General features: G+C 45.4%; 1 protein-coding gene across 1 annotated transcript in view; it reads right to left on the bottom strand.

The window, feature by feature from the left end:
• Positions 1 to 12,988, bottom strand: part of PLEKHA7 (pleckstrin homology domain containing A7) — a 154,252-nt gene extending 141,264 nt beyond the window's left edge. The window contains exons 1-3 of the mRNA XM_064289452.1: positions 12,962 to 12,988; positions 5,656 to 6,177; positions 5,275 to 5,345 (exon numbers count right to left, since the gene is read on the bottom strand). Coding sequence (XP_064145522.1) covers positions 5,275 to 5,345; positions 5,656 to 6,177; positions 12,962 to 12,988 — 620 coding nt within the window. The remainder of the gene's footprint in view (positions 1 to 5,274; positions 5,346 to 5,655; positions 6,178 to 12,961) is intronic.
• Positions 12,989 to 13,370: the final 382 nt, after the last annotated feature.

The following is a 13,370-nucleotide window of genomic DNA, read 5'->3' as shown; positions in this document are numbered from 1 at the left end:
CTGTTGTTCACTATTACTGCTAAGCCTTGTACTAATTGGTTCAGTACACATCTATCTCTTCTACTTAATTTTAAACTCTCTGAAGGCAGGAATGTCTTGCTTATCTTTCTTTCCCCTATAGTGCTTAGCAGTGTCTGTGCTTCACGTAAATTAAAGGGCTTGACCAGAATTTGTAGAGCATCAAAACTCAAAGAGCGCCTGCTTCAAGACAGGAAACTGAATACACTCAAAGATGTATAAATAACAGGTAACTCTCCCCTGATAAAAACAAATGCTCTCTTCCTAAAAAAAAAACACAGACTTAGACATTCACCTAAATGTAAACACTGATTGTCTGTTGGTGCTCGGACCGTGATCTCTCTTTCTTTCTTTCTCTCTTCCTCTCTCTCTCTCCCTCCCTTCCTTCCTTCTTTCTTTCTAATATTCTGAATTTTCCATAATGTGTACATAACAGGAAAAATTATTTACATTATTACAAAGATAAATAAGACTGCCTGCCTTTGAATGAGAATGTCAGAGATCTGGGGTCCAGTCTCTACCATTACATAACTGGCTATATAACTTCAGGCAAGTCACTCCACTCTTCAGTAAAGTAGTGGGAACTACACCCACTCTGAGGACATTGCCAGGCTGCTGTGGGAGCCAGGTGCCCAGGCACCATGCCATAAAAATCCTGTCTCTGCTAATGAGATCCCTGGAATCTTCTGAGTATGCTGAGAGCACCACCAGTTGATTTTCATTTTTTATTCCAAACCAGACCTCTGTTCTTTTATTTATGTCACACCCTCATAAATGTTGTTCTTGTCATAAAAAGAAAGAATAGCCCACTAAGCTGCAGCCTTTTTCTTACAAACATGCTACAAAAGTAATGAGAATGGATTTTGGGCTATGATCACAACTCTCTGTTAATGAGTACCACCCGTGTTTGCAACACCACCAGTAGTGAGCCCCTGTTTTCACAGGGTGTTCTGTTTCTCCCTTTAAAAACACACACACATATTTAAAACTTCACACCTCAGCGTTCGCTGGCAGATATTTGGAGCAGAGGGAAGGAGACAAAACAGCTAACCAGCACCATCAGAGAGAATAGTGGGAGCTTGGAAACTCTGAGCTTAATGGTCAGCTCTAGAGCAGACATTTCCCCTGCTGAAGGTGAAAAATGTAAATCAAATTAGCATCCTCATTCTTAAGAGAAGCCATTAGGCAGGGTGAGTGCAAGAGGGTATACCTATCCCACACAAGTGACACTTAAAGTCACAGACAAATAAAGTCACAGACAAGAAGGTGCTGTGCCCATAAGCCCTACAAAGCCTGTGTACAAGCAGGACAGAGAGGACAGAGAAGACCACAAAAAGAGCAAACTGACAAATAAGAGCCTCTTTTTACCATCTTACAGCCTTATTGGCAGACCCAGCCTGGGACATTAGGAAAGGTCATTGGGAAGAAGGCACTGTGCAAACTTATTTATAAAACTTCCTTCAGCTGCATGACTGCCACAAGGGATCAACTACCCAATAACACCAATTAAAACTGCTAACAGGTCAGCTTCCTTATCTATAAAAAGTGGACAATAATTAACTGCATCATGAATTGCCGTGAGAATTAAATGAGATAATACATAAAAGCACTTAGAACAGTGCCTGGCACAAAGTAAACAAACAAAAAAAAACAAACCCGACACCGTGAGTCAATTTTGACGCCTTATGACCCTGGAGGACAGATCAGAACTGCCCCATAGACTTTCCAAGGAGCAGCTGGTGGATTTGAACTGCTAACCTTTCAGAACAGCAGCTGAATTCTTAACCACTACCCCACCAGGGCCCCAGGTAGTGAGCTATCAATAATTATCTGCATGCCACATTACACTTTTGCATACATTATCCCACTTGATCATAAGAACAACTTTGTGAGGCAGGTTTTCTTATTCTCACAGGACACTGGCTCAAAGAGTTGCAAGGGCTTGTCTAGAGTCACCTGGTTAAGAAGTGCAGGGCTCCTGGTTCATCTTAGCACTAACGTTCCACAATCCTAGCCTGACCCAAGAAGGCTGACTTAGCAGGAGTTCCAGCGTCTTAACTCTGCTGCGTGCCTGCAGCCAGGAATTCACAGGTCTCCAAGGCCTCTATTAATCAGAGGCTGGAAAACAGGTTTGACCTGAAGTCAGAAGAAACCCTTCCAGGACAGTTCTGTATGGTCTCTGGGGTCAGCACGAGATGGCATTTCTGACGTTCTTACTTTCTAAACAATAAGACAACTCTGTCAGCTACCTTTATTTAAAAAAAAAAAAAAAAAAAGCTTTCAACAATAAACTGTGTTAAATCCTTTACAATATCTCATATAATCTTCACATTATTGGGGGGGCAGCTTCATCCCTATTAACAGGCAAGGAAACTGAGGCACAGAGAGGTTCAGGGTGCAAACTAGCAAATTTCAGAAGCTGAGTTTGAGCCCAAGTCCCTAGAGAAAATGCCACATTTCGTCTGCCTCAATAAAACCCTCATTCCTGAGTATCCACAGGACACAGTTCTGGAATATGAGAATCTTTTTCCTTCACCAGAGATAATATAAACCCCAGGGAGGAACTTTTTGCTTTTGCGAACAAAAACTGCAAGGCTGCCAGGGTCTTTATGGTGTTTCTCCTCTTGATCTTGTCTGGTTCAGAACAGGCTTTCACAGCACCTTTCTCTCTTAGCCTGGGTGATTCCTCTGCTCACCCTTCCCAGGATGAGGCTCCCTGCCACAGCTACTGCTGAAGAACACAGTAACAGCAACCATCAACCCCAGGAGCTGGTGCACAGGGACAGGATGCCCCCTTTTCCAGGTTGTAGGAGGAGTCAGGCCCCAGGACAGAGGACTCAGCTGATGCTGGACTCACCATAGCCTGATCTGCCCAGTGCAGACACAATTAAGAACAGGTACATGGGGGAATCTCCAAACAAGCTCTGCTCAGTCCTCTAACCCCACTAGCCACAGTGAACCCAACCCTCTCTTGCTCACCCCACAATCCCACAGCCTCTCTGATAACTGTCCCGCTTTTCCCACAAGCCCTGACATTCTCCCACTCACGTCACAGGGCCCCCAGGACCCCACTGCACCATCTATTCTTCACAGGCTCCCCTTGGCTAGCTTCTCTAGGCTATTATCAATGAATATTCAGCCATGACCCACTGGCCCTGAGGTAAGCAGACATTAGAAAACCTTGGGCAGACTTCCCATAATAGAAAAAACTTGTTTGTAATCAGTCATCTCCAAACCCTCAATTCACAGAGTGCCAAAGTTTGTTTTACTGCCTGGGGCACTGTTAGAGAAGGTGGCACTCTAAAAGCATGCACGGTGTGTGTTGGGTGAGGGGTGTCATGGAGGGAGGATACATACCACAAACTCAGGTGGGAGGACAGGTGGTATCAATTCCCCCAAAAGTCCAGGGTTTCAGGGTCAGCAGCCTCTCTGAAGCTAAGCCCTCCTTCGCCCATTTCCTCCCTGCAGAGGAAATGGGGACTGTGTGTGTCCCCATGAGAGCAGCCCAGCCCATGGTGACCAGAGTGGGGAGGCAGGTGAACCCAGCAAGCCAAGACACTGAAGAAGGAGACCAAAAATTGGGGGCAGTGGGGGTGCCACAGCATCCTGTCTCAGGAAACCTCTGATATGCTGTGCAGTCCACATTCCCTACCCCATACTCCTCATCCCCATAAGCCCATTCCCCTCCTCACAACCCTCTCCTTCTGTAAACCCACCCCTTCTTGCATTCCCAAGAGTGTCAAATTCCAAGACATGCTCATCTCCCTCCTCCATCACATAGACTCTACAAATCGTTCAACACTTCAGTTTGCAAAACTGAGTCCTCTATCCTAAACCAGCAAACAGAAAACAGCTGCCCAGGTCTCTGAGGTGGGGTGTGCGTGTATGCGTGTGTGTGCGTGTGTGTGTGTGTGGTCTCTGAGATGGGGTGTGTGTGTGTGGTCTCTGAGATGGGGTGTGTGTCTGTGTGCATGTGTCTGTGTGTGTGTGTGTCTGTGTGTGTGTGTGTCTGTGTGTGTGTGTGTCTGTGTGTAGGGGAGGGGTGTGCTGGCTGAGTTTAGCAACTCTCCTCAGGCCCCAGTAGAGTGAAATTTCACCAGCCCTGCCTCCAACCAGAGCCCTGGTGGGGCAGTGATTAAGAGCTCAGGCTGCTAACCATAAAGGTGGGCAGTTAGAATCCACCATCCGCTCCCTGGAAACCCTATGGAACAGTTCTACTGTGTCCTATGGGTCACTATGAGTCGGAATCGACAGGACAGCAATGGATTTGGTTTTTTGGTTTTGCCTCCAACCAGACCCCTATCTATCCCACCTCTCCCCAAAATAAGCCCGATCCAGAGTCCCACAGCCCTCTATTTAATGTCTGGGCCCTTCCACTCCCAGGGCTCAAGGAGCACACCTCCTAAGACCAACCCTCTCTAGGTCAACAGGGGGAGGGAAACTGAAACTGCCTGAGGAAGAGGAAGGAGCTTCACTCTGCCCTCAGGTCTTCCCCACCTTGCCCTCCACGTTTCTCTCAGCGCTGAGGGTGCAGAGACAAATTAGGTGACCATCTGACAGAGGCCATCGCCTCTGTCACAGTCCCACACACCGGGGACCTGGAAATAAACCCAAGGGCACTTGTTGAGCGTGTGAGGAGGTTTTCAGGCATTGCGGGCAGGGACAAAGCAGCGTTTTCCAGAACGCTTCTGCCTCTGTCCGCTGAGAGGAGTCAGGTCTCACAGAACCTGGTCTCCGAGCTCCAGCAGAAAGCCGTCCGGCGACAGGGGGTGGAAGTGAGGTTGGTTTCGGAAGGCAACTGAGGGTAGGCACAGACTGGCTCAAAGTAGATAAAAACTGAAGAATGGTCCCTTCCGGCCCTCCAGAGGAGCCGGGGCTGTCCCACAGGCGGGAAAAGGGTATCCCTCTCGCAGAGTGCCGGTCACTGGAGGAATGTCCGCATCCTTCTCAGGAAACAGGCTGCAACCTTGGGCTTAACCCTTGATTGCCAAAACCAAAACAGAAAGCAGGGGAAACCCTGCAACCCACCAATCTCATTTCCAGATTCCCTCTCTCCAGCCTAGGCACATTAATAATTAACTTGCCCACCCGGAGCTCGCCGGCGTTGCCATAAAAGATGAGTAATGGCACTGGAGCCCCCAGCCCCAGGCCTGTGGGCTGGGAGCTGGGACGGGCTCCCGGAACAAAGCCTCCGCATTCCTCTGGGAAGGTGTGTCTGAAACCAGCCCTGTCACCGGCGAGAAGCTGGCCCCTTACCTCTCCCTTAGCCGGCTCCGGGCAAGTGTGGGTGGGGAGGCGGAGGAGGAGGGGCAGGGGCCCCGGCGTGCCTGGCAGAACGCACGGCGAGGTCGCCTCTGCCCACCTCCCCGCCCCCTCCTCCCCTTCAGACCAACCTCCGCCCCCGCAGCCCGCAAGCCTCCGGGGCCTTGGGGCCCCCAACCACAGCCGATTTTGAGAAGCCTTGCTGTCTGCTGAAGAGAATCCTGTTACCATGAACGCAGGCTGCACTTGGAGACCTGATTCTTAAAACAACAAGGCAGCTCCCTCGGCGCCCTTCTAGATGAGTAACCCAAATCCGGGCGCCGACTCAATGAATTCTCTCGCTGAAACTCCAGGGACGAGCTGCTGCTCGCTTGCCAATGGTCGGCAGGAGAGGAACTGGTTCTCGTCACGCCCGCGCCCAGACACAAAAGCAACCCCAAATGCAATCCGTGCACTCTGCTCCCTGCCAGCCAGATAGCCCGCCCGGGGGCCTACCAGCCCGCAGTCCCGAAAGTTAAGGCACGCGCACACACCTGCAAGTCCCCCGCGGCGGTCCCCGCCAGCCCCCCAGGACGGCAGGGCACGCGTCCCGGGGCGAGCAGCGCCGCGGCTCCATGCGCCCGCTGGGCAAGCCCCGGCCGGCCACCGGTCAGCGGCGCTGGGCGGCGGAGCGTGCCCGGGCCTCAGCACGCCCGCGGCACATCCCGCGCCCTCCTGGTCTTCGTCTGGGCCTTCCCGAAGAGCCCACACCCACTTGACATCAGCACCGACCAAAGCACGTGGCGCAGCGCCAAACGGCGGACCCCGGCAGTCCCGAGTGCCTCCCGGGTGCCGCCGCTCAGCTAAGACAGCTAGTCGGTGTCCGAGCGCGGCACATTCCTCTTCTAGCAGAGGATGCTGCACGCAGGAGCGGGTGGGGGAGGGAGGGGGGGAGAAGCCAGTAGAGGGGGCAGGACTTGACGCCTCACAGCGCCGCTGCTCTGGCGCCCAGCCAGCCACCAGCAGACCTTTAGCCGTTGCCGCAAGTGCCCATCGACTGGTAAAACCAGGCTGCCTGTAATCCAGGTTGCTGCCCCCTCCTCGCCAAGGAGCTCTCCAAGAGCCCTGACCTTGAATTCTCTTCTCAGAAAACAGGCTCCTGTCTAACAACCCTTACACTAAAGTGCTTGGGCTGGTTTTGCCAAACTAGAAAGGGATGTTTGATTGAATGCACCTGCTGACCCCATCACCAGGAGGCCACTATCAGGCATCCAGGAAAGCTGACCATACCCTCTGGACTGTCTCTTTAATGGCAGTCTCAACTACATCTCCTTTCTATCTTCTCTCAGTGCCCTTGACAATACTGGACCCACTCACCCAGTTCTCAGAAACAGCACCACCCAGCAACCCACACACTCTTCTAATTCATCCATTAGCATCCATCCAGATATTTAAACATTCAACATTTATTAAACCTTAGTATGTGCCAGGGGCAACAGATAGAAGATGAACAAGCTTCCTACAATCATAGGGTTCATAATCTAGTCCAAGAGAAAGAGAGATTAAACACATACCCGAAACCCAAACCCACTGCTGTTGAGTCGATTCCGACTCATAGCAACCCTATAGGACAGGGTAGAACTGCCCCACAGGGTTTCCAAGGAGTGCCTGGTGGATTCAAACTGCTGATCTTTTGGTTAGAAGCCATAGCACTTAACCACTATGCCACCAGGGTTTCCTAAACACATACGGAACAAGGTAATTTCAGTTGTTATAAAGGTAAGAGATTCTGTAAGAGTACTCACCTTTTGGGTAAATATACAAATGTCATTCTAATTCTGTACCTTCTATGATGATAAGACACCAAATAATCTTCTAAATCAGAAATTATAATATTCAATATGCTTTTTAAAACTATGTATGCCCTTTAAGCATTAAGCAATATTCTGTCCTTAGATGTCACCTGAAGATAGCTTGTGGCGGGGGGGGGGGGGGGGGAGGTGCAGAAGTAAAAGAAATGGCCTCCAATCTCACCCTTCTCCTGTTGTCTGACCCCTCCCTGCCACGTTATCATCTCTAGCCCCATTTATTTTATCTTTCCAGGATGGCCAGACAAATGAACAGAAGCCCCAGGTCGTTTAAAAAAAAAAAAAAACACAGGCATGCTGTGGAAGACTTTTTTGAACAGTAATTTCCAGGAATGCTTGGAAATAGACACTATGAAGGAAGTATACAGTGTTCCTGAGACAATTTGACAATACGAATTAATCAAAAGTTCTAAAAATGTTCATTCCCTTTGAACCATCGATTCCACATCTAAGAATTTATCTACAAGACACAATTGTGGATGTGCAGAAAGACATAATTGTGGATGTTCATCTACTACTTATACAACACCGAATAATTGGAAGTAACTTAAATGAGCAACAGAAAATTGGTTAATAAACCTTGATACGTCCTTACAATGGAATACATGCAAGTATATGTATGAATGCATATAACCCAGTTGTCGTTGACTCCAACTCATGCAACCCCATGTGTGCAGAGGAGACTTGCACTCCATAGGGTTTTCAAGGCTGCCACCTTTTGGCAACAGATTGCCAGGCCTTCTTCCAAGGCACCTCTGAGTTCAAACTGCCAATTTTTCAGTTAGTAGTTGAGGGCTTAACCATTTGCACCACCCAGGAGGGAAAATACATGTATAATTTGCTTTTGAGTAAAACAAAACAAATGGTCACAATTGTGTGAGTGCGAGGTGGGGTTAGAGAGAAGCAGGCACCTATGGTGGAGTTGCACCACGTTCATTTTTTTTCCTGGTTGACTCAGAACCTACCCCTAGAGCAAAATGTGCTGCCACTATGGCATGTCATTTCTCATAAAAGTTAATCTATTAATCCATATTAAAGTTATATATTAATGAGTAATTAATGATAATATTCATATGTCTACAAGGAGCACCACTTAATATGACTATTATTCAAATTATTGCACTAAGGCCAAAGATGAAGAAATTGGAGATTTTTACCAACTTCTGCAGTCTGAAATTGATCAAACATGCAATGAAGATACATTCATAATTACTGGTGATTGGAATGAGAAAGTTGGAAATAAAGAAGGATCAGTAGTTGGAAAATATGGCCTTGGTGATAGAAACGATGCTGGAGATAGCATGACTGAATTTTGCAAGACCAACAACTTCTTCACTGCAAATACCTTTTTTCAACAATATAAACAGTGACTATACACATGGACCTGGTCAGATGGAATATACTGGAATCAAATCAACTACATCTGTGGAAAGAGATGATAGAAAAGCTCATTATCATCAGTCAGAACAAAGCCAGGGGCCAACTACAGAACAGACCGTCAATTGCTCATGTGCAAGTTCAAGCTGAAGCTGAAGAAAATAAGAAGTTCATGAGAACCAAAGTACAACCCTGAGTATATCCCACCTGAATTTAGAGAACATCTCCAAGTAGATTTGACGCATTGAAAACTAATGACCGAAGACAAGACAAATTGTGAAATGACATCAGGGACATCATACATGCAGAAAGCAAGAGGTCATTAAAAAAGACAGGAAAGAAAGAAAAGACCAAAATGGATGTCAGAAAAGACTCTGAAACTTGCTCTTGAACATCAGGTAACTAAAGCAAAAGGAAGAAATGATAAAGTCAAAGAGTTGAACAGACGATTTCAAACGGTGGCTTAAGAAGACAAAGTAAAGTATTACAATGAAATATGCAAAGACCTGGGGTTAGAAAACCAAAAAGGAAGAACACGCTCGGCATTTCTCAAGCTGAAAGAACTGAAGAAAAAATTCAAGCCTTGTGTTGCAATTTTAAAGGATTCTGTGTGCAAAATATTGAACAACACAGGAAGCATCAAAAATAGATGGAAGGAATACAGACAGTCCCTGTGCCAAAAAAAAACTGACCGACATTCATTTCAGGAGGTAGCAAATCATCAAGAATCAAAGATACTGAAGGAAGAAGTGTAAGCTGCATTGAAGACACTGGCAAAAAACAAGGCTCCTGGAATTGACGGAATACCAATAGAGATGTTTCAACAAATCGATGTAGCACTGGAAAAACTCACTTGTCTGTGCCAAGAAATTTGGAATACAGCTACTTGAACAACTGACTGGGAGAGATCCGTATCTGTGCCTATTCCAAAGAAACGTGATCCAACAGAATACAGAAATTATCAAATAACATCATTAATATCACACACGAGTAAAATTTTGCTAAAGATCATTCAAAAGCAATTACAGCAGTACCTCGACAAGGAACTTCCAGAAATTCAAGCCAGATTCAGAAGTGGACATGGATTCAGGAATATCATTGTTGATGTCAGATGGATCCTGGCTGAAAGCAGCGAATACTGGAAAAATGTTTACCTGTGTCTTATTGACTACGCAAAGGTATTTGACTGTGTGGATCATAACAAATTACAGATAACATTGTAAAGAATGGGAATTTCAGAACACTTAATTATGCTCATGAGGAACCTGTACATAGATCAAGCAAGAGGCAGTCATTCGAACAGAACAAGGGGATGCTGCATGGTTTAAGGTCAGGAAACGTGTGCGTCAGGGTTGTAGCCTTTCACCATACTTGTTCAATCTGTATGCTGAGCAAATAATCCAAGAAGCTGGACTATATGAAGAAAAACAAGGCATCAGGATTAGAGGAAGACTCGTTAACAACCTACAATATGCAGATGATACAACCTTGCCTGCTGAAAACGAAGAGGACTTGAAGCACTTAGTAATGAAGATCAAAGACTACAGCCTTCAGTATGGATTATATCTCAACATTAAAAAAAAAAAATCCTCACAACTGGACCAATAAGCAACATCACGATAAATGGAGAAAAGATTGAAGTTGTCATGGATTTTATTTCACTTGGATCCACAATCAACATCCATGAAGGCAGCAGTCAAGAAACCAAATGACCCATTGCATGGGTAAATCTGCTGCAAAAGACCTCTTTAAAGTGTTAAAAAGCAAAGATGTCACTTTAAGGACTAAGGTGCACCTGACCCAAGCCATGTGTTTTCAATTGCCTCATATGCATGCAAAAGCTGGATAATGAATAAGGAAGGGAGAAGAAGAATTGATGCCTTTGAATTATGGTGTTGGCGAAGAATATTGAATATGCCATGGACTGCCAGAACAAACAAAGCTGTCTTGGAAGAAGTACAGCCAGAATGCTCCTTATAAGCAAGGATGGCAAGACTTCATCTCACATGCTTTGGACATGTTATCAGGAGGGACCAGTCCCTAGAGAGAGACATCATGCTTGGTAAAGTAGAGGGTCAGGGAAAAAGAGGAAGACCCTCAATGAGATGGATTGACACACACAGTGGCTGCAACAATGGGCTCAAGCATAACAACGATTATGAGGATGGTGCAGGACCTGGCAGTGTTTTGTTCTGTTGTATATAGGGTTGCTGTGAGTCAGAACTGCCTGGATGGCACCTAACAACAACAACAAAGTTATGGAAGTTTTAAAACAGAATGGAATAAACTTTACAGGCAGTCAAGAACACAGCTCAATTTTCTACCACTCTCCATTCACCACTTAGTTGATAGTAATTTTAAAGGTAGAATGGTTTTCCTCTCAGACTTTTCATTCCATACAGATTTTTCAGTTATTCTTTCCCTGAATCTAGCTCAATGGTTTCAAACTTTATTGTGCATAAAAATTACTGTTCATAGGTTAGTTTTTACTTTATGAGAGTTTTTTTTAATCTTATACTTGGTCTTTACAGCCTAACCACAAAATGGAAGGTCAGAAAAAGAGACAGGACTCTTAGAAGGATATTCACAAAAATGTTAACAACGGTGGAATTATGGTTGATTTTTATTTCCCTCTTTGAGATTTTCTGTGTTTTCTAAGTAGTCTATAACAACTTAGATATTGGTATTAGAAAATAAGATGCGGCTTAAAATAACTGGGTTAAAAATTCTCCAGAAGATAAAATGAAAACTATGCCTTGAGTTTCAAAGGGGTGACTGCCCTTTATATCCCTCCCCTCTGCCAGCTCTGATAGTGCCTCAGTTGGTGCCCCAACACCCAAGGACAGACAGCACATCGTCGCTAGGATACCATGCAGGAAAAACTGGCAAGAAAATTATTTTTACGTTTATCTCCTGGGCTGTGCTTATAATGATGCTTAGATGCTTAGACTAAAGGGTCTGAAATGAAGTAGCCATGACTATCCACTAATGGCTCTGTCCCCTGCACCTGAAACCCCCTACAAATATTCTGGTTTCTTGACAAACTAAAAACATGTAAGGCATATACCCTCAGTCCTGAGAACCAGAAACTGCTCAGCCTACTTCTTGTGGACCTGGTGGTACCATCAAGCACAACAGTAAAGACCAGTAGAATAAGAGCAGGTCATAAATTACACCAGGCTCAGCAGATAACTCATTGATCTGTGCCTCAGTTTCCCCTATGTTAAATAGCGTAATAAAGCTCCTATTTTCTCTCTAGAGAGATGGATGTAAAAGGATGATTTTTGCCTTAGTTTTTCTATCTGTTAGCCTGCTAGAGGCCTTATTTACCTTTTGTGGGGGGTGGATTTAAAAGCTGGTGGACAAAGTGAACAGCACCACCCCAGTGAAAGGGATATGCTGGGACTTCTGGGGGAAGAAGAAAGCTGGATAGTTGTGGGTCCTTTGGCACCAGGGTATTAAACTGCAATTTGCCTCACATTTCAAACTTTCTAAGAATCTAAAGTGTTCACAGACCAGACAGGGAATAAGAGGCAGGAAAGATAACAGTGCTGACTTTCTCTTATGTCATAACTCAGGAACTGTTAAGTCAAGGACAGAAGGCAGATGAAATTAAAACTCCAAACTGGGGCCTAGGTTTCTCAAAAACACAACGGGAAAAACCACCATGGCAGGGTCTAAAGATGAGGGATATCTGTATTACGTGGCCACTTTAATTCAATAATCATTTAATCTCCTACTAGGTACCAGGCATTACAACTACCAAGTTCTCTGCTCAAAATAAAATGCATGACTTCCAAGCCAGACAAAGCTGCCATTAGGTTACATTTTAAATCCACCTAGAGTCTAATAAAGCTAATTTTACTGCTATTATGTCTATTAAAACAAGAGCCTTTGTTTGGAGAGTAAACAGAGGGGAGGAAAGCACAGACAGCAAGGGGCGGGAATTTTGGTTATTCCAGAATTGTTTCTGGGAAGGAAGTAACAAGAACAAAACTGAATTCTTAAAAAAGCCTTAATAAGGCCAAATGTATCAGACAATTCACCCCTGTATAACAACTCCAGCCTTCTTGAAAGCAGACAACACCCCCACGCCCCCCACACACACACAGCCCGACAACAGCTCAGGGACGGAAATGAGGCACCTGTCTCACCTACGCTGGAAACAATGAATGCACTGACCACAGAAGCCAACTTGGGACTGGAACTTAGGGCCTTAGGGTCACTAAGGTGGGAAAATGCTGTTCCATGCTCAGAGACCAAAAGTCACCCAAATGAGAGTTTTGATAAAATGAATAAATTAAGTAATAAATTAAATGTTATTGTTGTTAGTTGCTGTCAAGTAGGCCCTTAATTCATGGTGATCTTAAATAGAAAGAAATGTTGCCTAGTCCTGCACCATCTTCATGATCATTGGCGTATTTGAGTCCACAGTTGCAGCTATTGTCTCAACTTACCTCATTGAGAGTTTCCTTTGCTTCCATTGGCCCTCTACTTTACCAAACACAATGTGCTTTTCTAGGGATTGGTCTTTCCTGATGATGTGTCCAAAGTAAGCAAGTCAAATTATATATATATAGATATAGCTTTATTTTTATTTTTTTAAATCAAAGGCAAAACCAAACCACAAAACACCTAATTAGCTAGAACACTGGTCTATGCCCAGTGATCCTCTCATACCTCCACTTTAATCAAAATTATCTCAGGTGATTGTTAAAAACGCAGATTTCAGGGGTCCATCCCCAGAGAATCTCATGCCAAAGGTCTAGGCCCGCCCCAAGATCTGCATTTTAGCAAGTACCCAGGTTACTTGGCTGCCTGTGGTCTGGAGCCCACACTTTGAGAAATTCTAAGCTACAAGGCCAA

The sequence above is a fragment of the Loxodonta africana genome, chromosome 7 (assembly GCF_030014295.1).
Source record: "Loxodonta africana isolate mLoxAfr1 chromosome 7, mLoxAfr1.hap2, whole genome shotgun sequence".
Lineage (NCBI taxonomy): Eukaryota > Metazoa > Chordata > Mammalia > Proboscidea > Elephantidae > Loxodonta > Loxodonta africana.
The sequence above is the reverse complement of the archived record's forward strand: the minus strand, read 5'-3'. Positions and strand labels throughout refer to the sequence as shown.